Here is a 22,717-nt window from a genome sequence, read left to right on the forward strand (position 1 = left end):
GTACCAGCATCCTTAACCCCTTCATCTCCTCTCTGCAGTGTACACCCATCATGTGCCAGCATCCTTAACCCCTTCCTCTCCTCTCTGCAGTGTACACCCATCATGTGCCAGCATCCTTAACCCCTTCCTCTCCTCTCTGCAGTGTACACCCATCATGTACCAGCATCCTTAACCACTTCCTCTCCTCTCTGCAGTGTACACCCATCATGTACCAGCATCCTTAACCCCTTCCTCTCCTCTCTGCAGTGTGCACCCATCATGTACCAGCATCCTTAACCTCTTCCTCTCCTCTCTGCAGTGTACACCCATCATGTACCAGCATCCTTAACCCCTTCCTCTCCTCTCTGCAGTGTACATCCATCATGAGAAGTGGGCAAGCACCTTGACATGGCTAAGGCTAAGTGAACACTTGCCCACACAAAGTTTTCCTGTTGTTAAATTCCTGAAGATTAGTTACAGATAATGACACACTTATTTTTCATCACAGTTTATATTGCCTCGGCATTTTCTGTTAGAAGATTGGCAATGTCTCTGGGTGTACAAACATGGCGGCCAGCGCCTCACAGCAGGGAGTACACACATGGCGCCACGTGAGCCGCGCAGGCGTAGTAGTGACGCCGTGTTGCCGGAAGTAAGCGCTTGGCTCTGCTGACACCAGCTCGGGGAGGATGGAGGACGGGCACCGGCAGCTGCTGCGGCGGAACCGGGTGCGACTGGTGACCACCCTGCAGGTGGAGGATATCTGGGACCCTCTGGTGGAGAGAGGGGTGTTCTCTAGTGACATGGTGCAGGAGATCCAGGTGAGGGGGGTAATAGTGACAGTACAGTGAGGAGGTAATAGTGACAGTACAGTGAGGGGGTAATAGTGACGGTACAGTGAGGGGGTAATAGTGACAGTACAGTGAGGGGGGTAATAGTGACAGTACAGTGAGGGGGGTAATAGTGACAGTACAGTGAGGAGGTAATAGTGACAGTACAGTGAGGGGGGTAATAGTGACAGTACAGTGAGGAGGTAATAGTGACAGTACAGTGAGGGGGTAATAGTGACGGTACAGTGAGGGGGTAATAGTGACAGTACAGTGAGGGGGTAATAGTGACAGTACAGTGAGGGGGTAATAGTGACAGTACAGTGAGGGGGTAATAGTGACAGTACAGTGAGGGGGTAATAGTGACAGTACGGTGAGGGGGTAATAGTGACAGTACGGTGAGGAGGTAATAGTGACAGTACGGTGAGGGGGTAATAGTGACAGTACAGTGAGGAGGTAATAGTGACAGTACAGTGAGGGGGTAATAGTGACAGTACAGTGAGGAGGTAATAGTGACGGTACAGTGAGGAGGTAATAGTGACAGTACAGTGAGGGGGTAATAGTGACAGTACAGTGAGGGGGTAATAGTGACAGTACGGTGAGGGGGTAATAGTGACAGTACGGTGAGGAGGTAATAGTGACAGTACGGTGAGGGGGTAATAGTGACAGTACAGTGAGGAGGTAATAGTGACAGTACGGTGAGGGGGTAATAGTGACAGTACAGTGAGGAGGTAATAGTGACAGTACAGTGAGGGGGTAATAGTGACAGTACAGTGAGGAGGTAATAGTGACGGTACAGTGAGGAGGTAATAGTGACAGTACAGTGAGGGGGTAATAGTGACAGTACAGTGAGGAGGTAATAGTGACAGTACAGTGAGGAGGTAATAGTGACAGTACAGTGAGGGGGTAATAGTGACAGTACAGTGAGGAGGTAATAGTGACAGTACAGTGAGGAGGTAATAGTGACAGTACAGTGAGGGGGTAATAGTGACAGTACAGTGAGGGGGGTAATAGTGACAGTACAGTGAGGAGGTAATAGTGACAGTACAGTGAGGAGGTAATAGTGACAGTACAGTGAGGAGGTAATAGTGACAGTACAGTGAGGGGCAGGGCCGTAACTAGGGCTGTGCGACAGGGGCGACCGCCCAGGGCGCAAAGCTGAAGGGGGGCGCAATTTAGGAATATTTTAGGTTAATTTGGTTAAAATTAAGGGCTAGGGGGGCGGCATTTGTCTTTCTTGCCCAGGGCACTAGAATTCTAAGTTACGGCTCTGGTGAGGAGGTAATAGTGACAGTACAGTGAGGGGGTAATAGTGACAGTACAGTGAGGGGGTAATAGTGACGGTACAGTGAGGGGGTAATAGTGACGGTACAGTGAGGAGGTAATAGTGACGGTACAGTGAGGGGGTAATAGTGACGGTACAGTGAGGAGGTAATAGTGACGGTACAGTGAGGAGGTAATAGTGACAGTACAGTGAGGAGGTAATAGTGACGGTACAGTGAGGGGGTAATAGTGACGGTACAGTGAGGAGGTAATAGTGACGGTACAGTGAGGAGGTAATAGTGACAGTACAGTGAGGAGGTAATAGTGACAGTACAGTGAGGGGGTAATAGTGACAGTACAGTGAGGGGGTAATAGTGACAGTACAGTGAGGAGGTAATAGTGACAGTACAGTGAGGGGGTAATAGTGACAGTACAGTGAGGGGGTAATAGTGACAGTACAGTGAGGAGGTAATAGTGACAGTACAGTGAGGGGGTAATAGTGACAGTACAGTGAGGAGGTAATAGTGACAGTACAGTGAGGGGGTAATAGTGACGCTACAGTGAGGAGGTAATAGTGACAGTACAGTGAGGGGGTAATAGTGACAGTACGGTGAGGAGGTAATAGTGACAGTACAGTGAGGGGGGTAATAGTGACAGTACAGTGAGGGGGTAATAGTGACAGTACGGTGAGGAGGTAATAGTGACAGTACAGTGAGGAGGTAATAGTGACAGTACAGTGAGGGGGTAATAGTGACAGTACAGTGAGGGGGTAATAGTGACAGTATAGTGAGGAGGTAATAGTGACAGTACAGTGAGGGGGTAATAGTGACCGTACAGTGAGGAGGTGATAGTGACAGTACAGTGAGGGGGTAATAGTGACAGTACAGTGAGGGGGTAATAGTGACAGTACAGTGAGGAGGTAATAGTGACAGTACGGTGAGGAGGTAATAGTGACAGTACAGTGAGGGGGTAATAGTGACCGTACAGTGAGGAGGTAATAGTGACAGTACAGTGAGGGGGTAATAGTGACAGTACAGTGAGGGGGTAATAGTGACAGTACAGTGAGGAGGTAATAGTGACAGTACAGTGAGGGGGTAATAGTGACAGTACAGTGAGGAGGTAATAGTGACAGTACGGTGAGGGGGTAATAGTGACCGTACAGTGAGGAGGTAATAGTGACAGTACAGTGTGGGGGTAATAGTGACAGTACAGTGAGGGGGTAATAGTGACAGTACAGTGAGGAGGTAATAGTGACAGTACGGTGAGGGGGGTAATAGTGACAGTACGGTGAGGAGGTAATAGTGACAGTACAGTGAGGGGGTAATAGTGACAGTACAGTGAGGAGGTAATAGTGACGGTACAGTGAGGAGGTAATAGTGACAGTACAGTGAGGGGTAATAGTGACAGTACAGTGAGGGGGGTAATAGTGACGGTACAGTGAGGGGGTAATAGTGACGGTACAGTGAGGAGGTAATAGTGACGGTACAGTGAGGGGGGTAATAGTGACAGTACAGTGAGGGGGTAATAGTGACAGTACAGTGAGGGGGTAATAGTGACGGTACAGTGAGGAGGTAATAGTGACAGTACAGTGAGGAGGTAATAGTGACAGTACAGTGAGGGGGTAATAGTGACGGTACAGTGAGGAGGTAATAGTGACAGTACAGTGAGGAGGTAATAGTGACAGTACAGTGAGGGGGTAATAGTGACAGTACAGTGAGGAGGTAATAGTGACAGTACAGTGAGGGGGTAATAGTGACAGTACAGTGAGGGGGTAATAGTGACAGTACGGTGAGGAGGTAATAGTGACAGTACAGTGAGGGGGTAATAGTGACAGTACAGTGAGGAGGTAATAGTGACAGTACAGTGAGGGGGTAATAGTGACAGTACAGTGAGGAGGTAATAGTGACAGTACGGTGAGGAGGTAATAGTGACAGTACAGTGAGGGGGTAATAGTGACAGTACAGTGAGGAGGTAATAGTGACAGTACGGTGAGGAGGTAATAGTGACAGTACGGTGAGGAGGTAATAGTGACAGTACAGTGAGGGGGTAATAGTGACAGTACAGTGAGGGGGTAATAGTGACGGTACGGTGAGGAGGTAATAGTGACAGTACAGTGAGGAGGTAATAGTGACAGTACGGTGAGGAGGTAATAGTGACAGTACGGTGAGGAGGTAATAGTGACAGTACAGTGAGGAGGTAATAGTGACAGTACAGTGAGGAGGTAATAGTGACAGTACAGTGAGGGGGGTAATAGTGACAGTACAGTGAGGAGGTAATAGTGACAGTACAGTGAGGAGGTAATAGTGACAGTACAGTGAGGAGGTAATAGTGACAGTACAGTGAGGAGGTAATAGTGACAGTACGGTGAGGGGGGTAATAGTGACAGTACGGTGAGGAGGTAATAGTGACGGTACGGTGAGGGGGGTAATAGTGACGGTACGGTGAGGAGGTAATAGTGACGGTACAGTGAGGAGGTAATAGTGACAGTACAGTGAGGAGGTAATAGTGACAGTACAGTGAGGAGGTAATAGTGACAGTACGGTGAGGGGGGTAATAGTGACGGTACACTGAGGAGGTAATAGTGACAGTACGGTGAGGAGGTAATAGTGACGGTACACTGAGGAGGTAATAGTGACAGTACGGTGAGGAGGTAATAGTGACAGTACGGTGAGGGGGTAATAGTGACAGTACAGTGAGGAGGTAATAGTGACAGTACAGTGAGGAGGTAATAGTGACAGTACGGTGAGGGGGGTAATAGTGACAGTACAGTGAGGAGGTAATAGTGACAGTACAGTGAGGAGGTAATAGTGACAGTACAGTGAGGAGGTAATAGTGACAGTACAGTGAGGAGGTAATAGTGACAGTACAGTGAGGAGGTAATAGTGACAGTACAGTGAGGAGGTAATAGTGACAGTACGGTCAGGGGGGTAATAGTGACAGTACGGTGAGGAGGTAATAGTGACGGTACGGTGAGGAGGTAATAGTGACGGTACGGTGAGGAGGTAATAGTGACGGTACGGTGAGGAGGTAATAGTGACGGTACAGTGAGGAGGTAATAGTGACGGTACAGTGAGGGGGTAATAGTGACGGTACAGTGAGGGGGTAATAGTGACGGTACAGTGAGGGGGTAATAGTGACGGTACAGTGAGGAGGTAATAGTGACGGTACAGTGAGGAGGTAATAGTGACGGTACAGTGAGGGGGTAATAGTGACGGTACAGTGAGGAGGTAATAGTGACGGTACAGTGAGGGGGTAATAGTGACGGTACAGTGAGGAGGTAATAGTGACGGTACAGTGAGGGGGTAATAGTGACGGTACAGTGAGGAGGTAATAGTGACGGTACAGTGAGGGGGTAATAGTGACAGTACACTGAGGAGGTAATAGTGACAGTACAGTGAGGGGGTAATAGTGACAGTACAGTGAGGGGGTAATAGTGACAGTACAGTGAGGAGGTAATAGTGACAGTACAGTGAGGGGGTAATAGTGACAGTACGGTGAGGGGGTAATAGTGACAGTACAGTGAGGAGGGTAATAGTGACAGTACAGTGAGGGGGGTAATAGTGACAGTACAGTGAGGAGGTAATAGTGACAGTACAGTGAGGGGGGTAATAGTGACAGTACAGTGAGGGGGTAATAGTGACAGTACAGTGAGGAGGTAATAGTGACAGTACAGTGAGGAGGTAATAGTGACGGTACAGTGAGGGGGGTAATAGTGACGGTACGGTGAGGGGGTAATAGTGACGGTACAGTGAGGGGGTAATAGTGACGGTACAGTGAGGGGGTAATAGTGACAGTACAGTGAGGAGGTAATAGTGACGGTACAGTGAGGGGGTAATAGTGACGGTACAGTGAGGAGGTAATAGTGACGGTACAGTGAGGGGGTAATAGTGACAGTACAGTGAGGAGGTAATAGTGACAGTACAGTGAGGAGGTAATAGTGACAGTGCAGTGAGGAGGTAATAGTGACAGTACAGTGAGGGGGTAATAGTGACAGTACAGTGAGGAGGTAATAGTGACAGTACAGTGAGGAGGTAATAGTGACAGTACAGTGAGGGGGTAATAGTGACAGTACGGTGAGGAGGTAATAGTGACAGTACAGTGAGGGGGTAATAGTGACGGTACAGTGAGGGGGTAATAGTGACGGTACAGTGAGGGGGTAATAGTGACGGTACAGTGAGGGGGTAATAGTGACGGTACAGTGAGGAGGTAATAGTGACGGTACAGTGAGGAGGTAATAGTGACGGTACAGTGAGGGGGTAATAGTGACGGTACAGTGAGGAGGTAATAGTGACGGTACAGTGAGGGGGTAATAGTGACGGTACAGTGAGGGGGTAATAGTGACGGTACAGTGAGGGGGTAATAGTGACGGTACAGTGAGGAGGTAATAGTGACGGTACAGTGAGGAGGTAATAGTGACGGTACAGTGAGGGGGTAATAGTGACGGTACAGTGAGGAGGTAATAGTGACGGTACAGTGAGGGGGTAATAGTGACGGTACAGTGAGGAGGTAATAGTGACGGTACAGTGAGGGGGTAATAGTGACGGTACAGTGAGGAGGTAATAGTGACGGTACAGTGAGGAGGTAATAGTGACGGTACAGTGAGGGGGTAATAGTGACGGTACAGTGAGGGGGTAATAGTGACGGTACAGTGAGGGGGTAATAGTGACGGTACAGTGAGGGGGTAATAGTGACGGTACAGTGAGGAGGTAATAGTGACGGTACAGTGAGGAGGTAATAGTGACGGTACAGTGAGGGGGTAATAGTGACGGTACAGTGAGGAGGTAATAGTGACGGTACAGTGAGGGGGTAATAGTGACGGTACAGTGAGGAGGTAATAGTGACGGTACAGTGAGGGGGTAATAGTGACGGTACAGTGAGGAGGTAATAGTGACGGTACAGTGAGGGGGTAATAGTGACAGTACACTGAGGAGGTAATAGTGACAGTACAGTGAGGGGGTAATAGTGACAGTACAGTGAGGGGGTAATAGTGACAGTACAGTGAGGAGGTAATAGTGACAGTACAGTGAGGGGGTAATAGTGACAGTACGGTGAGGGGGTAATAGTGACAGTACAGTGAGGAGGGTAATAGTGACAGTACAGTGAGGGGGGTAATAGTGACAGTACAGTGAGGAGGTAATAGTGACAGTACAGTGAGGGGGGTAATAGTGACAGTACAGTGAGGGGGTAATAGTGACAGTACAGTGAGGAGGTAATAGTGACAGTACAGTGAGGAGGTAATAGTGACGGTACAGTGAGGGGGGTAATAGTGACGGTACGGTGAGGGGGTAATAGTGACGGTACAGTGAGGGGGTAATAGTGACGGTACAGTGAGGGGGTAATAGTGACAGTACAGTGAGGAGGTAATAGTGACGGTACAGTGAGGGGGTAATAGTGACGGTACAGTGAGGAGGTAATAGTGACGGTACAGTGAGGGGGTAATAGTGACAGTACAGTGAGGAGGTAATAGTGACAGTACAGTGAGGAGGTAATAGTGACAGTGCAGTGAGGAGGTAATAGTGACAGTACAGTGAGGGGGTAATAGTGACAGTACAGTGAGGAGGTAATAGTGACAGTACAGTGAGGGGGTAATAGTGACAGTACCTTGAGGGGGTAATAGTGACAGTACGGTGAGGAGGTAATAGTGACAGTACGGTGAGGGGGTAATAGTGACGGTACGGTGAGGAGGTAATAGTGACGGTACAGTGAGGGGGTAATAGTGACGGTACAGTGAGGAGGTAATAGTGACGGTACAGTGAGGGGGTAATAGTGACGGTACAGTGAGGGGGTAATAGTGACGGTACAGTGAGGGGGTAATAGTGACGGTACAGTGAGGGGGTAATAGTGACAGTACAGTGAGGAGGTAATAGTGACAGTACACTGAGGAGGTAATAGTGACAGTACACTGAGGAGGTAATAGTGACAGTACAGTGAGGAGGTAATAGTGACAGTACAGTGAGGGGGTAATAGTGACAGTACAGTGAGGGGGTAATAGTGACAGTACAGTGAGGGGGTAATAGTGACGGTACAGTGAGGAGGTAATAGTGACGGTACGGTGAGGAGGTAATAGTGACAGTACAGTGAGGGAGGTAATAGTGACAGTACAGTGAGGGGGGTAATAGTGACAGTACAGTGAGTGGAATGTAGGAGAATAATAATGATACTACAATGAGAAGAGGGTGATAGTGATATTACAGGGTAGAATGCAGCATCTCTCTGCAGTGTTTTGGTAAGTTGGGAGCTGTACTAGTTTGTTTTAGTGTACAAACTGCTCCGTATCACAGTCTGACTAATATCTAATTATCATTATGTGTGTGTGACCTGCAGAGTCTTTTATCTCCTCTTACAGATCGCTGGGACACGAAGGGATCAAGCCCGGAAATTATTGGTGGATTTGGAAACCCGAGGTAGTCAGGCCTTCTCCCTCTTTCTGCTTTGTCTGAAGGACACCGGACAACACAAACTAGCAGATCTCCTCCAGGAAAATGGAGGCAGTTGTGAGATAACTGCGGCCCAAATAGCGCCAACACCAATACCCATCTACCCAACACCAATACCCATCTACCCAACACCAATACCGAAACCCGCTGAGAAAAAACGTAAGTTTAAAAATAAAAAGTTAAAGTCAGAGGGCTCAGTTCAATCTGTTATTATATTGTGTACAACTAGGGTAACGTGACTGTTATTAACACTCTCACGCCGCATCTCTACGCTATTGTGGCGTTTTTAGCACACACACTTGTATGTCTGGCACACATCCTGAGATGTATGTAAATACACTATTTATGCAAGCGTCTTGTTCCTGTGTGCGGTCTTACCACGAATATATTTGTGTCTATATGTGCCCCAGCATGTCTCTTTGTCTTGGTTTATGGGGCTGTTATTTAGTAGTAGTAGCGTTCAGTTGTATAGTATTTGTGATTCTTTCCTATAACAATAATCTATACGCTTTTCTTTTTTTTTTTTTTTCTCAGGCATTGCCGATCAGACACCTAAATTCTTCGACATAGAAAAGGTTTGTATTGTTTGTCCATTATTAAGTTTTGTTCTGCTAACGGAACCTGCGTTACCGCTGATATCCTAATAACGTCCGGCTTTAACAGCTGATTGTGATCGGCCAGTAAGATGTGAACACCAAAGATGGGACATGGCAGGCTGGTGGGGGCAGCAAGTGATTGGACGTGGGCCACAGATGGTAGAACATGATTGGTTACATGCAGTCCTCTCCGGTCCAGAATGCCTCGCCCATTTCCTGAATTGATTAACTCTTGATGTGCACAAGGGTGTCCGACTGTCATTTATAGAGAGTGTGCCCCCTAGTGGTGGAAACCGGGCCAGTACAGAGCATAGCATGTATAGTGTGCACTGGATGTCTTTTAGTCATTGACTCACTGTGTTCTCTGTTAACGGGTGGTAGGCTGCATCAATGCATTTTCTGTCACTTTCAAGATAAATTAACAAATATACAGTACCAGCTTTACATGTGTACATTCATTGATTGACTGTTCTTTCTGTATTGCGGGGTACAGAGCACCCCCCCAATATCAGTGCTGGGTGAATGGCGTAATGAAAGAGATGTCCATTTGTAAAGCGCAAACGGAATTTGCTGGCGCTATATAAATAAACGTTGATGATGTTTATAAATGCTGTGGCCGTCATTTCCCAGGACTATCCCATGTACTTCGACCCCTGTGGATACTGCCTAATAATCAACAACGTGGAGTTCCTGAAATCCTCCAACTTGTCCGACAGAACCGGATCGAACATCGACCGGGAGAAACTGGACCTCCGGATGCGCTCGCTGCACTTTGAGGTTGTGGTGAAGAATAACCTGAAAGGGGCGGTCAGTATATTGTGATACGTGAGTGACTGTGTGTTAGCCAGTGGCATCGTCCATGTAACGGTCATTGCGCACGTTTGCAGGAAATTCACCAGGAGCTGCGGGATCTGGCGGCCAGAGATCACAGTAAGCGGGACTGCTGCCTGGTGGTCATCCTGTCTCATGGCTGTGAGGTGAGGAAGCAATTTATAAAGTCTAATTTGAAGTAGTTAAGATTGCTTAAAGACAGAGGGAAAGGAGCAATATTGATCTGTCTAGCTTGGGAGCAATATTTACCCAGTGCTGTAACAAGAACTGTATATCGTGTTAGCTGTCTGTGCCACGAGGGCTTACACTTTAATGGGTTTGCTCCTTAGCCGGCAGCTCGTTCTTCCAGCGGTATTCCGTGCCAAGGAGATAAACTCAGCAGTGTTCTAAAAGTGTAAAAAGAAAGCTGGTCTGTGCCAAAGTAGCTTTATTGAGAGGTATAACAATACGACGACAATCACGCAAACATTTATGTGTATTTGTTGCTAGTGTAATTTCTAGCGCTTGGCGCTGCCTCTAGGCTTCCGCAATGATTGTATCTGCAGTAATTGAAGGTGAACAGAACAAAGTGCTTTCTAAAAAAAAAAAGTGTCATTAGTGAAACCCAATAACGGTGTTAGACGGTATGTTGTGGGTCACCCCCGTTTTACTAAAACCACTAGTAAGACGCACATAGTTAACGCCAGTAGGTACGAGGCCTATAAGCTTTACATTATAGAAACATTGAGTCAGCGTTTCATGTGACACTATGTCAGACTTATTAAAGACTTTGATAACGCTGTGCAGAGAATTGTCCCATTGTGCTCAAAGAGGTTTGTCACATTTTAGCTTTACTATGGGCTTCAACACAAGCATCATATTACTGAATGAATATTTGTAGTGTTTATAAGTTCCAGACCTGAGGATACAAATCGCTAGTGTTGGAGTGATGAGATTTCAGCAAAGCTTTTTAGGTCCTGAGTTTCATTGTTGTGCCTTCTGCTTGGACAATGGGCTTCTCTCATGTGACATCAGCGTCAGCACTTCCTATCCTACAACACAGAATGTGAACGGGCTCAGAGCTGACTCTTCAATTCTTACCTTGCTAACAGTCTACCTATAGAACCTGCTGATGTCATCACATAATGTCCGCACTGCGTTCTGACGAACTCCGTGTGAATGTGCTGGGATAAGAGGTTCAGGGATGAAGGGAGTATGGAAGCGAGGACTTATGTACATAATACAATCAGGGCTTTATAACGCACTTATTTTGGCCCAAAAGTCTTTAATGATTAAAGATAATTTTTATCATACTCCTAAAATAGGTCATAAGTTTTTGAATGTTTTTAATGTACAAAATTAAGCAAAATTAATTGATTAGAGAATGGTAAATAACTGTTGTCCTTGTAAACAGCGGAGCAATGTTTTTACTTGCTAGACGCGACACATGCAGTTTCCAGGCGGGGTTTACGGGACCGACGGGGTGGCGATCCCCGTGGAGCGGATTGTACACTATTTCAACGGCTCCAATTCTCCTAGCCTGCGAGGGAAGCCGAAGCTGTTCTTTATACAAGCCTGCGGAGGAGGTAAAGACACGCAGCTTAAAGGGCATTCTGTTTTGTCTGTCTACGTACGGCAGTAACGTAAAGCCAGGGCGTACTGACACCCAGATTCAAATGCAAACGTTTCTTGAGATCCACTTGTATTTTAAATATGGCCATACGTGCGTTCAAGTTATGTGCGTTGATTCTAACCGCAAGCTGTGTTCACGTTGCGTTCAAAGATAAATTAGGCCCGGTGTGTACTATGATGATGATGGTTCGTTCAAAAAATTAAATGTCTCATTTTTAAGCCCTACTAACATTATAAAATTTTACTAATGTCCCCCATCTTCTAGCAGGAGCTCTGGAGATTGGTACGGAACTGGCAAATCAATTCTGTTTGTCACTTAAAAATAGCAATGTAGGAGGGGAGGGGGGAGGATCAATCATAAGCCGGTCATACTCTCCCCACCCTTCTCTAGGAATTATGGCTGCCCCCAAGGGCTCCCGCTAGGTTGAGGAGAGCATCAATGAAATGTTACAGTACGTGGTATTGCAACTTTATGTTGGGTGGAAGATCAGCTGCTGAAACTTTGATGGAACTGTTGAATGCGTATTTGTAGATCAGAAGGACAGAGGCTATTCAGTGGACTCTGGGGACCCACCCAGCAATCACGATGCCCAAACTTTACAATCCGACGCAACCGCGGTCCGTCCGGACGAAGGGGACAGGGATGAAACGGACGCCATGGTGAGTCTGCCTACCTACAGCGATATCCTGGTGTCCTATTCCACGTGTCCAGGTAAGAGCCTCACAACACTCAACAATATGTTTTGTTTTTTTTTTTAATATAGATTACTATTACATTTAAAGAACTGTTTGTATGTCAGGTTTTGTATCCTGGAGGGATAAAATAAGTGGGACGTGGTACGTGGAAGTCCTGGACAAAGTCCTAGAAGAGAATGATGGAACGTTGGATCTTCAGACAATGCTGGTCATGGTGAGCCCCCAAATTGTTGCTTTATTTTTTCGTTGGTGACAGATGTTATGGAGATAATTATTGTAATCTACAATTGCTGCCAATTCGGGACCAATCTGTTGCTAAAAACATGTATCTTGTTTTATTCTCGTTATCCAGGTCGCAGACAGAGTTTCGCCGAAAGGATCGTACAAGCAGATTCCTGGATTCTTTAACTTCCTTCGAAAAAGATTTTACTTTAAAACGTGTTGAATTATGGGGTGCTGACGGGGGGCTCCAGTCCCTCTGACGCGTAATTTTTTTTATCTGCGGACTGGGAACAGAATTTACAGTAATCGGGAACCCGTTCGGGGTGACTTTTTCTTATGTATTCTGCAGTTGGAACTGGACTTGCTCTAGTTATTTTGTTTACGTGATTCTGAACCGTATAGCCGTATTCTGGTATATATCAATAATCGTGATGTGTGATTCAGAAAAATCTGTTTGCGGAATGTTGAGATGGACGCGGTCTGGTAACCAGTGACGCTCTAGGCTAACGCCAAGGTTGGGCTAATGGTAGCACTGGCCCTGGAGAACGGACTATCATGCGGTATTTCTAAAAGACTGAACCTCCAATGATCCAAAGTAAATGACCGTTGGTACAACCAGAGACTCCGTAGGGTACAGTGTGAAAACTGGTGCCCAAAAAGTTGTTGTAGCCCAAAATTGGTCACATTTTAGGAGTCATTTATTTGGTACAGATTTCAAAATGAATGCAAATATGAGATTGCTAAAGTTTTCAATACCTTTTAACACAGTTGAAAAGTTGTAGCTTTCTTATTCCTGAATCTTTTCCACTTATATATTTGTGAATGCTATTATAAATGTCTCTAATTGTGATTTATTTTGACTTTGTACAATTTAACGCTTTACAGAAATCTTTCTTTACTGTGGGAAGTTCTGTCTTTCGGTGAATGTGTACTTATAATATAAGGGGACACTGAGATGAAATTGAATTGTTAAAGCACTTTTCTTGCGATAATATATACAGAAACAAATGAGTTATTAAAGGGATGGCATACAGTTTGTCTTAAATTCAGGACTCGGCTACTCTAAGCCCCTTTGACATGTTTACGGAAGTCCAAGGTGGCAGCCTACTTTGTGTAACAAGTTTAGGGTGTTACCTTTATGTTGAGCTATCCCACCTGCAACACCAATAGCATTTGCTAAAGCTGGCTTACAGGAACGATTTATCAACATTTGATTTGTGACAACAGTAACATCTTAAGTATTAAAAATTGGGGAACACTTGAAAGGTGTGATCCCTCTTTTTCTTTTAATTTATAAAGCAGTGATATTGCCTCTTTTTGTAGCCACTATTTGTTTTATTTGATGACCGACTTAGGAACCTCTGCTCCACCAACTTTTATAAGATACTGTGATCGATTTGTTATTATCATGAACAATAAAGTCTCTTCTTAGCTCTCTCTTCTGTAGTGAGCATTTTATAATCATATATATTGCACTTTCCTTATGTGTTGTACAAAGCATTATATATACAAGTTCTATTTTCCAACACAAACATTCACCTTGCCTACAAAAGTGCTGCAGTCCGACAGCTGAGCAATGGACCAACAATACATTTTCATATAAACAATTTAATCATATGATTATTCTATATCTTCCGTCATGACCCATTTTACACGCGACGTTCTGGTTCGCTGAGGGTGTTACGACTAATAACTAAACCTACAGACCGCCTTGCGGTGCTTGTTTTCCAGATAACCTATCGGTAGCACAGGTGTATTAATCGGTGACTGATTCATTCTGCAAGATCCATATGTCCTGCTGATTGTATATGCATCTGTAAGAGGGTCTGTATCCGTACGGCTGCCCTTCAGATTGTCAAACAAATCTGCACCAAGACTCCGCGCTGCATTTTACAAGAAAATACATGTGACAAATCGAACGTGTTTTATTTCATACCGGCTGCTAGAACCCAATTTTTTTTTTTAATTACTTAGTCAAGAATCTTAGTTTAAAGCAAATCTTCTGTACAGTTCGGTGCGATGGCTGAATTGCAGCGTTTGCAGGAAGAGGTAACATTTGTGGAAGAAGTTAGCTTATTTTTTCCAGTCTGCCGTGAGAATAGACCCACCTGCCGTCTGTTGGTTTATCCTTGGAAACCTGTCGGGAATAATGGGTGCGTAATACTATAACAAATGTTTATCACAGTTTTACCTGCTCGTTCAGGACAAGGTTTTACTTGCTAATCATAACTGAGCAGGATATGCAGATGTTCCAGCAGTGTAATAGTTCTGGAGAGAGGAAAGAAAGATCTTTAGGACGGTTCATCGGGTTTTATCCCACAGTCATATAGACAAACCCTTATGTTAGGTTGAAATACTTAAAGAGATCTGCTCTGTGGTTTCTCCAAAATATGCTTTCTGCATTGTTATGATCGTTAATGTGTTGGGATGACAACTCTCTTTGGAGAAATCTGGCCACTGGCAAAAAATTGCACTGCAGATATCGGCGACACCACCGCTTAAAGGCCCACTACTCCTCCCCCAGAAACCATAACCGCACCCCTCCAACTGGTCCCATGACCCTCCCATTGCGCATGTTCTTGTGCAGCACTCTTCCGCCAAGCCAGCGTAAATTACGTATGTTTGAAAACGCACGTAAAGCGGGCATACAGACGTCCGTATTCAGCAAGGAGCGGATCTGAAGAAACATCTCTTGTTGAATACGGCTCTAGGTCAACTCTGTTCTAACAGACAATGCACTGCAAGTCCAATACATATGTGGGGCAGCGTGGTGGCTCAGTGGTTAGCACTTTTGCCCCACAGCACTGGGGTCATGAGTTTGATTCCCGACCATGGCCTTATCTTGTGTGGAGTTTGTATGTTCTCCCCGTGCTTGCGTGGGTTTCCCCTGGGTGCTCTGGTTTCCTCCTACACTACATAGACATAATAGTAGGTTAATTGGCTGCTATTAAATTGACCTTATTCTCTCGTGTGTTCGGGAATTTAGATTGTAAGCTCCAATGGGACAGGGAATGATGTGCACACTTTGTTATGTATCAAATAGTGATTTCACTTGGTCTTTAATTCAAACAATATTTTTTGCTCATATGAGCATCTGAACTAACCCAGAATCCAGTGTAGCATGGCTTTAGGCAGGATAGCGCTGGTAATGTAATAGGGTGTTGGACCATCACCCCTTCTGTCAGGAAAGAAATGATATAACATGGGTTGGAGATGATCACTCTGTACCATTATGTAGCAGTAACATTGACCTTCTAAGGGATTAACTGCACCCAAACCATGCCAAGAAACTGCACCCCACAATGAGCTGGCAAAACCAAGTAATGGAATCAGGGCTGTAGAGTTGTTTAGGTTGGTGCCACACGGGCACTTTCCTGTTGTCCAGAATATGGTGCAGGGTTATTCATCTGTCCATATCACCTTCCTCCTCTGCTCAGCTGCCCGTTGCCTGTGCACTTTGCCCCCGATGAACTCACCAATGGGCATTGTCAAGAGTGATGTTTTCTGCACTGCAACCCAGCTACGCTCTCCAACATTGTGGAGTTTTCCCTCGTTCATCATTAAACTGGCTGCTCACAGGTTGAAATTTGCAGCCATCTGGGGGTAAATGTATCAAGCTGAGAGTTTTCCGGCGGGTTTGAAAACTGGAGATGTTGCCTATAGCAACCAATCAGATTCTAGCTGTCATTTTGTAGAATGTACTAAAGAAAGAATAGCTAGAATCTGATTGGTTTTTCAAACCTGCGGGAAAACTCTCAGCTTGATACATTTACCCCCTGGTCTGCATTTTCTTGTCGATTTTTGCCTTGCACATCGGATAAATGCACAGACGTCACAATCCTGGAGTATGCACTTCAACCCACCTATGATACCTCTTCAAAAACCAATAAAATGAATCACTGTGACTGTATCTGATATAAGGGATTCAGCATATATGGGGGAAGGGAAAAATATTGCAGAAATTTTCTTTTTTTTTTTTATATTTTAATCAAGTAGAAAAAATATTGTTTTAACAATGCTGCTAATTTAAAGTATCAGCATTTTTCACCTTTAAATCTCACGTATTAAAGGATATAAAACATTTAACTTGTGTTCTAAACGGAATCCTAAAAGAATAACGTCTGCGTCTGCGATTAAATGATCTTTTGATGTAATCTTTCCATGGTGGAGCATTGAAGTCTCAGTTGTGAATGTCGGAGAGCTCGCCCATCTGCCTGCGTGCTCTGCTGGTGTTGATTATCACACTTGTATTAGTCTACAAACATACAAGGTAAACAGGGTCTTATCAGACCAATGAATAATGAATTCTGGAGCGTTGGAGACCTAGGAGACTTCAGGTCAATGTCCCCTTTGAGAAACGTGGTCTGGTCTCATTGGGGCCCGGCTATCGCAGCTGAGGATGTTGTGGCAGAAACCCAGGTACGTTGAGCATATAAGTGGTTGGTTGGTGACGAAAAGTTTCCAACAAGTCACAATGTTCAAGTTTGTGGTGCTCGCGATCTGCCTGGGCTATGGTAACTCCAAACTTTTCTATGACTATGAAAATTCACTATGGGATGTAAGATAGCAATAGCGCTAAAAGATTATATATATTATTATTTTATGTTTAATCCAATACATATATATATATATATATATATATATATATATATATATATTTTTATAAAATTTCAGTTATCTAACTTGTGGTGGTGCCACACGAGCACTTTCTGCACTCAACATAAAACTGCCACAGGAAGCCGACATTAGTTGTTAATAACCTGGGTTAGTGGTTCCTTAGCAAAATTTACAACAGTCCCTAAATTCAAGAAAGTACGGCACGGGACGTGCTTAGTTCAACAGGCTCAAATTGTCATTATTTGTCAGGATCCCAGTGATGTTTTGTAATGGATTTTATGTTGAATACGATGCTGATGGAAATACTTTCCTCAATGCAGCCTTCAGCTGTGGTGTTCCAGCTGTAGAACCCAGTCTCTCCAGCAGAGTGGTCGGTGGTGTCGATGTCGTAAAAAACAGTTGGCCTTGGCAGGTACGGTCAGCCGGGAGGGGTATAGCCATCGGGGGGGGGGGGGGGGCAAATGTTCGGAAATGACAATGAATATGATCTTGCTCCCCATAGATTTCTCTGCAGTACCAGGGTACAAGTGGAAACTGGGGTCACACCTGTGGTGGGACTCTCATCGCTGACAACTGGGTTGTGACTGCCGCTCACTGTATCAGGTACAGTCCAAAGGACGACTTTAAAAATACTCATATTTATACCAAAATTCAGACTGCGTTCCTAAAGTGAAGTCCAGGTCATTAAAGGTCACCCAGAGCTTGGTTGTCTTCTAGAACAGGTTGTGTTTAGAGCTAGGTTGTTAAATTACCCTGTGTGTAGTGTTGTGAGGTCATTTTTTATGTCCCTGTATTGTGTAGAGTCAGGATGGTGGAGTCAAGTTGTGTGCTAGATTGTGTCTTGTGCACAGTCAGGATGAGAAGTCTGAATGTTCTAGATTGTGTAGTGTGTAAGTCAACACACAAAGTCCAATTGTGCCTCCGACTGGTACTGTAGAGTCAAGATAATGAGCCAAGTTGAGCCCTCGATTGCGTAGAGAGAAGACACGCATCAGGTTTAGTCCACCAGATCCTTTTGCCGAGTCATCAGATCCCTTGTTGGCTCTGTTGTCTTTCTGGAATAAGTCTTCCATGTTTTTCCTCCTTGTCTTGTCCAGCTCTGGTCGAGTCTACAGAGTGTTGGTGGGAAAGCACAATCTGTTGGAAGAGGAAGAAGGATCTGTTATCAGTTCTCCTGAGAAGATCATCGTCCACGAGAGCTGGAACTCATTCTTCATTCTGTAAGTATGGCGCGGGCCAGCTCAGCATTCACAAACCAGGACGGGAGGGGAGAGGACTCCGACCTGACGGAGATATTATCGAGGTTGCTCTACAGTTTCACTCTACCATTTATACTGGGGTATTTCCCACATTAGCATTATCAATATTCTCGGTGAACGATCAGCAATTATTACATCTAGATGTTCTTCCTCACACTGGGCTCCCAGTTAATACTCCAGGTGTTGGTGGAACCCGTCTTTGTGATACATATTACGATAATATAATTGGAGTGTCTGTAAAAAGCGTCAGACATTTCTCTTTCCATTTGAGAAAGTCCAACTTCATCTACAGATCGGTCCAATATCACGTCCAACACCCGTTTGTCAGAAAGCCATCAGGCAACGTATGCTCCTGCACCATGAGCATCAGCCTAGGTTGACTAATGGATAGCCCGTCTCTAAGTACAGGTTTAACGTTACATTCCATCCCTTGTCTGTATCGCAGTAATGACATCGCTCTTATCAAGCTTGCCGAGCCCGTACAGCTGAGCGGTACCGTCCAGCCAGCCTGCCTTCCAGTCAAAGAAGCCCTTCTGGCACACGACTCCCCCTGCTATGTGACCGGATGGGGACGTCTCTACAGTAAGACACATCTATAATATCCCCTATAAATCACGTTTTCCATAGGGTAATTTAGTTATCTAGCGCTTAGGTCCTCACAGCCTCGATGGTCCCCCAACGTGATACGTTTTACCTTTCAGCCAATGGTCCAATCGCTGATAACCTGCAGCAGGCTCTCCTCCCCGTGGTGGATCACGCCACCTGCTCCAAGAGCGATTGGTGGGGATTCCAAGTCAGAACCTCCATGGTCTGCGCCGGCGGTGACGGAATCGTTTCCGGCTGCAATGTAAGAAACATTCTCAAGTTTGTTTTATAAAAAAAAAAAAAAAAAAATATCCTTCCGTTCGTAGTGTAGGAATGGTTTGAAATCATTTAAAAATATAAAATGTCATTTACGGTTATTTCTAAATTATTTGATGCCAAATCCAACCAAAGTAAGTGGCGGATAAAGTTTGTGTAGCCAAGTTATAGTCAATACTTTGAGAGGAAAAAAAGTAATTTAAAACGGTCATTTATAACACATCAAAGACAAAAAAATATGAATATTATTGTTTTTAAGTTAGTAATACTAGGAATATTCCCAAAGACTTCAAGGGGTAAATGTATCAAGCTGAGAGTTTTCCGGCGGGTTTGAAAAACCAATCAGATTCTAGCTATCATTTATTTAGTACATTCTACAAAATGGTAACTAGAATCTGATTGGTTGCTATAGGCAACATCTCCACTTTTCAAACCCGCCGGAAAATTCTTGGCTTAATACATTTACCCCCAATTGTCTTAGAGGTGATGTTTTAACTGTTATTTAATTCCTAGTCTGAAAATGCTGAATTATGCTAGCGTGTTACAAAGTTTGGTTTTATTTAGGGACGGGTTAGAAGACATTGGCTGGTGAGACTGAAGGGATGGTACAGGGGTGGAGAGAGGTGGCATGCAGACTTTAAAATTTAAATCAGGAGCTCAGTACTCTCAGTTATGTTCTTAATACATTATTGGGTCATTCATGTGTTTTCCAGATATTGATCTACAAATATGTTATCTATGAACATTCTACAAAGCCCAGGTATACCTATTTAATGTATCTTCTTACAGGGGGACTCCGGCGGACCTTTGAACTGCCAGGCTGCCAGTGGGGCTTGGGAGGTTCACGGTGTTGTCAGCTTTGGATCCGGCGTAAGCTGCAACTATGCCAAGAAGCCGACCGTCTTCACCCGCGTATCCGCTTACATCGACTGGATCAGCCAGGTGAGAGGAAAGCGAACCAACGTGCCGTCAACTCACTCGTAGATTAGCAACTTCTACACAGCCCATGTTATACAGCAAACGTGTTCTGTGACATGCGTGTCCCTACATCAAGCACGTCTACGGGACGTCAAGCTATAATTACCTATTGGTTAAATCTCCATTTCCCAGAGAGAGGGCCGAGGTTTGAAAGCTGGCGTTGGATTTAAGTCCGAAATACTAGCTTGCAGCAAATAATATTGATTGTAAATTATTGCATTGTATTCATAGGTGAAATCAAACCTTTTGGGGGGAGATAAGTAGAGGATTAGAGGGAATGAGCATTTCTCTCCTATATCTGTATATAATGCATCTCTGCAATACATGCCAACTAGGTAGGACAATCATTGAAGAAAATCAGTTTTCCTGGGCTGAATGTTTACACATTTCTCACATGTTACTTCTTCCTTGCAGAAAATCGCCAGTAACTAATAAGCTACTTCAGTATTCAGCCTCGGCCATCGTCTACTGACCCCAGCAAGATTTTGGCATTCATCACCTTTTCCTTAATGAGTTGCTCAATTTAAAGACTTTGTAAACCAATAAAGAGAAATGAACAGACAGACTCATTTTGTGTCTATAACCTCTTATTAAACATGTTTCATTTGCAATGATGACGTACAGACATTGAATGACATTGCTGCCTCATGGTTCAGAAACAGGAAACTTGTGTAATTTGTGTAGTAAATCACGTAAAACGTCACACTACATCTACACAAATACGCTCAAGAATTGTGGCGCTTCACGAATGCCATCTACAACATACTCACTGAAATAATCTGTGCTGCTGTGAACGTCCCAATGCTGTGATTGGCTAAATGGTGTTCAAAACTGATCAAGCAGTAATGGAGATGAACATGCCTTGTTAAACCATCACCGTAGGCTTGTTGTTGTGCTCCCAGGTAAATCAAGCATAAAATGAAGGTTAGGTATTAGCAGCTCTTCCAATAAACATAAAAATATATTTGTTAAAGGGCAAAGATTCAAGAGTAAGTGAATCCGCTTCTAAATATTATACTATTGCAAATAATGTATAAAATTAAGCAAAATTTTATACCAAAATAAATAAGTGTATCCCAAACTACGCTGTGAAGGTCGGTGTCAGTTTAGGTTACCCTGACCTGCAAATCTGCCATAAAATAGACATTATTGACCAGTTGAAATGCTGATCACTTCCATATGGATGGAAAGTTTGAGTGGATGTGAAGAAAACCACAACCCAACATAATGACCTATGGACTTCCTGATCTCTCTGTTTCCTCCTAAATAATCCCCTGACCCCCGATTTACTCTCGGGAGACAGCAAAGTTTCTAGGACTTCCAAATGGTACAAGAGATCTATTGGTCTGGTAAACAGAACTTTAGATGGACTTTAATGAAAACAGGTGGGAAGAAGTGTTTACAAAAATAAATAAAATATTTAATACATGAGCCAATTGAATGCCTTTTTAGGTGGTACTAGGTCCACAAAACGTTTACTGGAGTCTCGCAACTATGCTGGAGAGACTATGGCAAGGAGACACCGTTAACCGTTTTTGGAAGTGTCCTAACATTGTTCCAAGGTCAGTGGAGGTCACGCCATCCCCTCCACTCCCAGAACCCCAAATAGCTCTTCTCTCATGTATCCGGCTATTTGATCTAAGTCACTGTTATTTAGTCAACTGAATACTTTTTACTACCGCTGCTTTTATGGGCAAAAGATCGCACGACTTTCCCCACCATTTCCTAGTCTCCAGTGTGAACAAACTAAACAATAGTTGTGCAATGTTAACACTATTTATCAATTATCCAGTTAAATTGTCTAGAGTTTTTGAGACCTGCGAGTTCTGGAGAGATGGAAATCTAGGGGGGTATTTAATTGTTAGCAAAAAATTTTTTTCCCCCTACCGTGTTAAAAAAAAAAATCTCCCGCGGGTTTTTGCCGGCAATAGCGACCGTTTTGAGTTAGCGCAGCGGGAAAACTCGTGCAATTCAATTGAAAAAGTGGGAACGCTGCCCCCGCGGGTTAAAAATTGAGGTTTTAGGGGAGTGAAGGGAAGTTTTAACACACATGCATAACACAAAAAAAGGTTTTGCATACATTAGATTGCATTACACATTGATAATATCTACATTACAGTATTTTCTTTTAGCATATTTTTTTATTGAACTATTTTTTACCATACTATCATCTATACATGTCAAACACATTACTAAATTCATATTTGTACCAAAAACATACATAAATCTAATTAGTGATTTTATTTTTATTTTTTTTTAAAGTTTTTTTTATTCAATTATTTTTTACAAGAAAATCAACTTACACATGTTAGGCATTAGTGATAAACATAAGTGTAACTTTTTTTCCCACATTTTTACATGATTTCAAATACTTTTCAGAGGTTTTTTATTTTTAACACACCCCAAAGAGGTGCGAGATAAAACAGCATATTTTCTTGTTTTACCCGTCGTGTTAAAAAACAATTAAATAGCTTTTAACGTAGCTGTCTCTCGCACACCCTATACTTTCAATAGACCTTCTACTGGACCGCAAGAGGACC

At 44.1% G+C, this 22,717-nt stretch overlaps 2 protein-coding genes across 2 annotated transcripts; both read left to right on the forward strand.

The window, feature by feature from the left end:
* The first annotated feature begins 630 nt into the window (after nucleotides 1-630).
* Nucleotides 631-13,899, forward strand: CASP9 (caspase 9). The gene is made up of 9 exons (XM_075191708.1): nucleotides 631-800; nucleotides 8,416-8,665; nucleotides 9,041-9,081; nucleotides 9,733-9,909; nucleotides 9,990-10,079; nucleotides 11,351-11,498; nucleotides 12,077-12,256; nucleotides 12,345-12,454; nucleotides 12,593-13,899. The coding sequence occupies exons 1-9, from the start codon at nucleotides 669-671 to the stop codon at nucleotides 12,683-12,685; spliced, it is 1,221 nt and encodes a 406-aa protein (XP_075047809.1). The 5' UTR covers nucleotides 631-668; the 3' UTR covers nucleotides 12,686-13,899.
* Nucleotides 13,900-17,160: 3,261 nt separating this feature from the next.
* LOC142107549 (chymotrypsin-C-like) lies at nucleotides 17,161-20,753 on the forward strand. Its single transcript, XM_075191047.1, has 7 exons — nucleotides 17,161-17,491; nucleotides 17,582-17,682; nucleotides 18,177-18,299; nucleotides 18,784-18,920; nucleotides 19,040-19,185; nucleotides 19,989-20,141; nucleotides 20,592-20,753. Exons 1-7 carry the CDS (start codon nucleotides 17,339-17,341, stop codon nucleotides 20,607-20,609), a joined length of 831 nt encoding a protein of 276 aa, XP_075047148.1. The 5' UTR covers nucleotides 17,161-17,338; the 3' UTR covers nucleotides 20,610-20,753.
* The last annotated feature ends 1,964 nt before the right edge of the window (nucleotides 20,754-22,717 follow it).

The sequence above is a fragment of the Mixophyes fleayi genome, chromosome 11 (genome assembly GCF_038048845.1).
Source record: "Mixophyes fleayi isolate aMixFle1 chromosome 11, aMixFle1.hap1, whole genome shotgun sequence".
Taxonomy (NCBI): Eukaryota; Metazoa; Chordata; class Amphibia; order Anura; family Limnodynastidae; genus Mixophyes; species Mixophyes fleayi.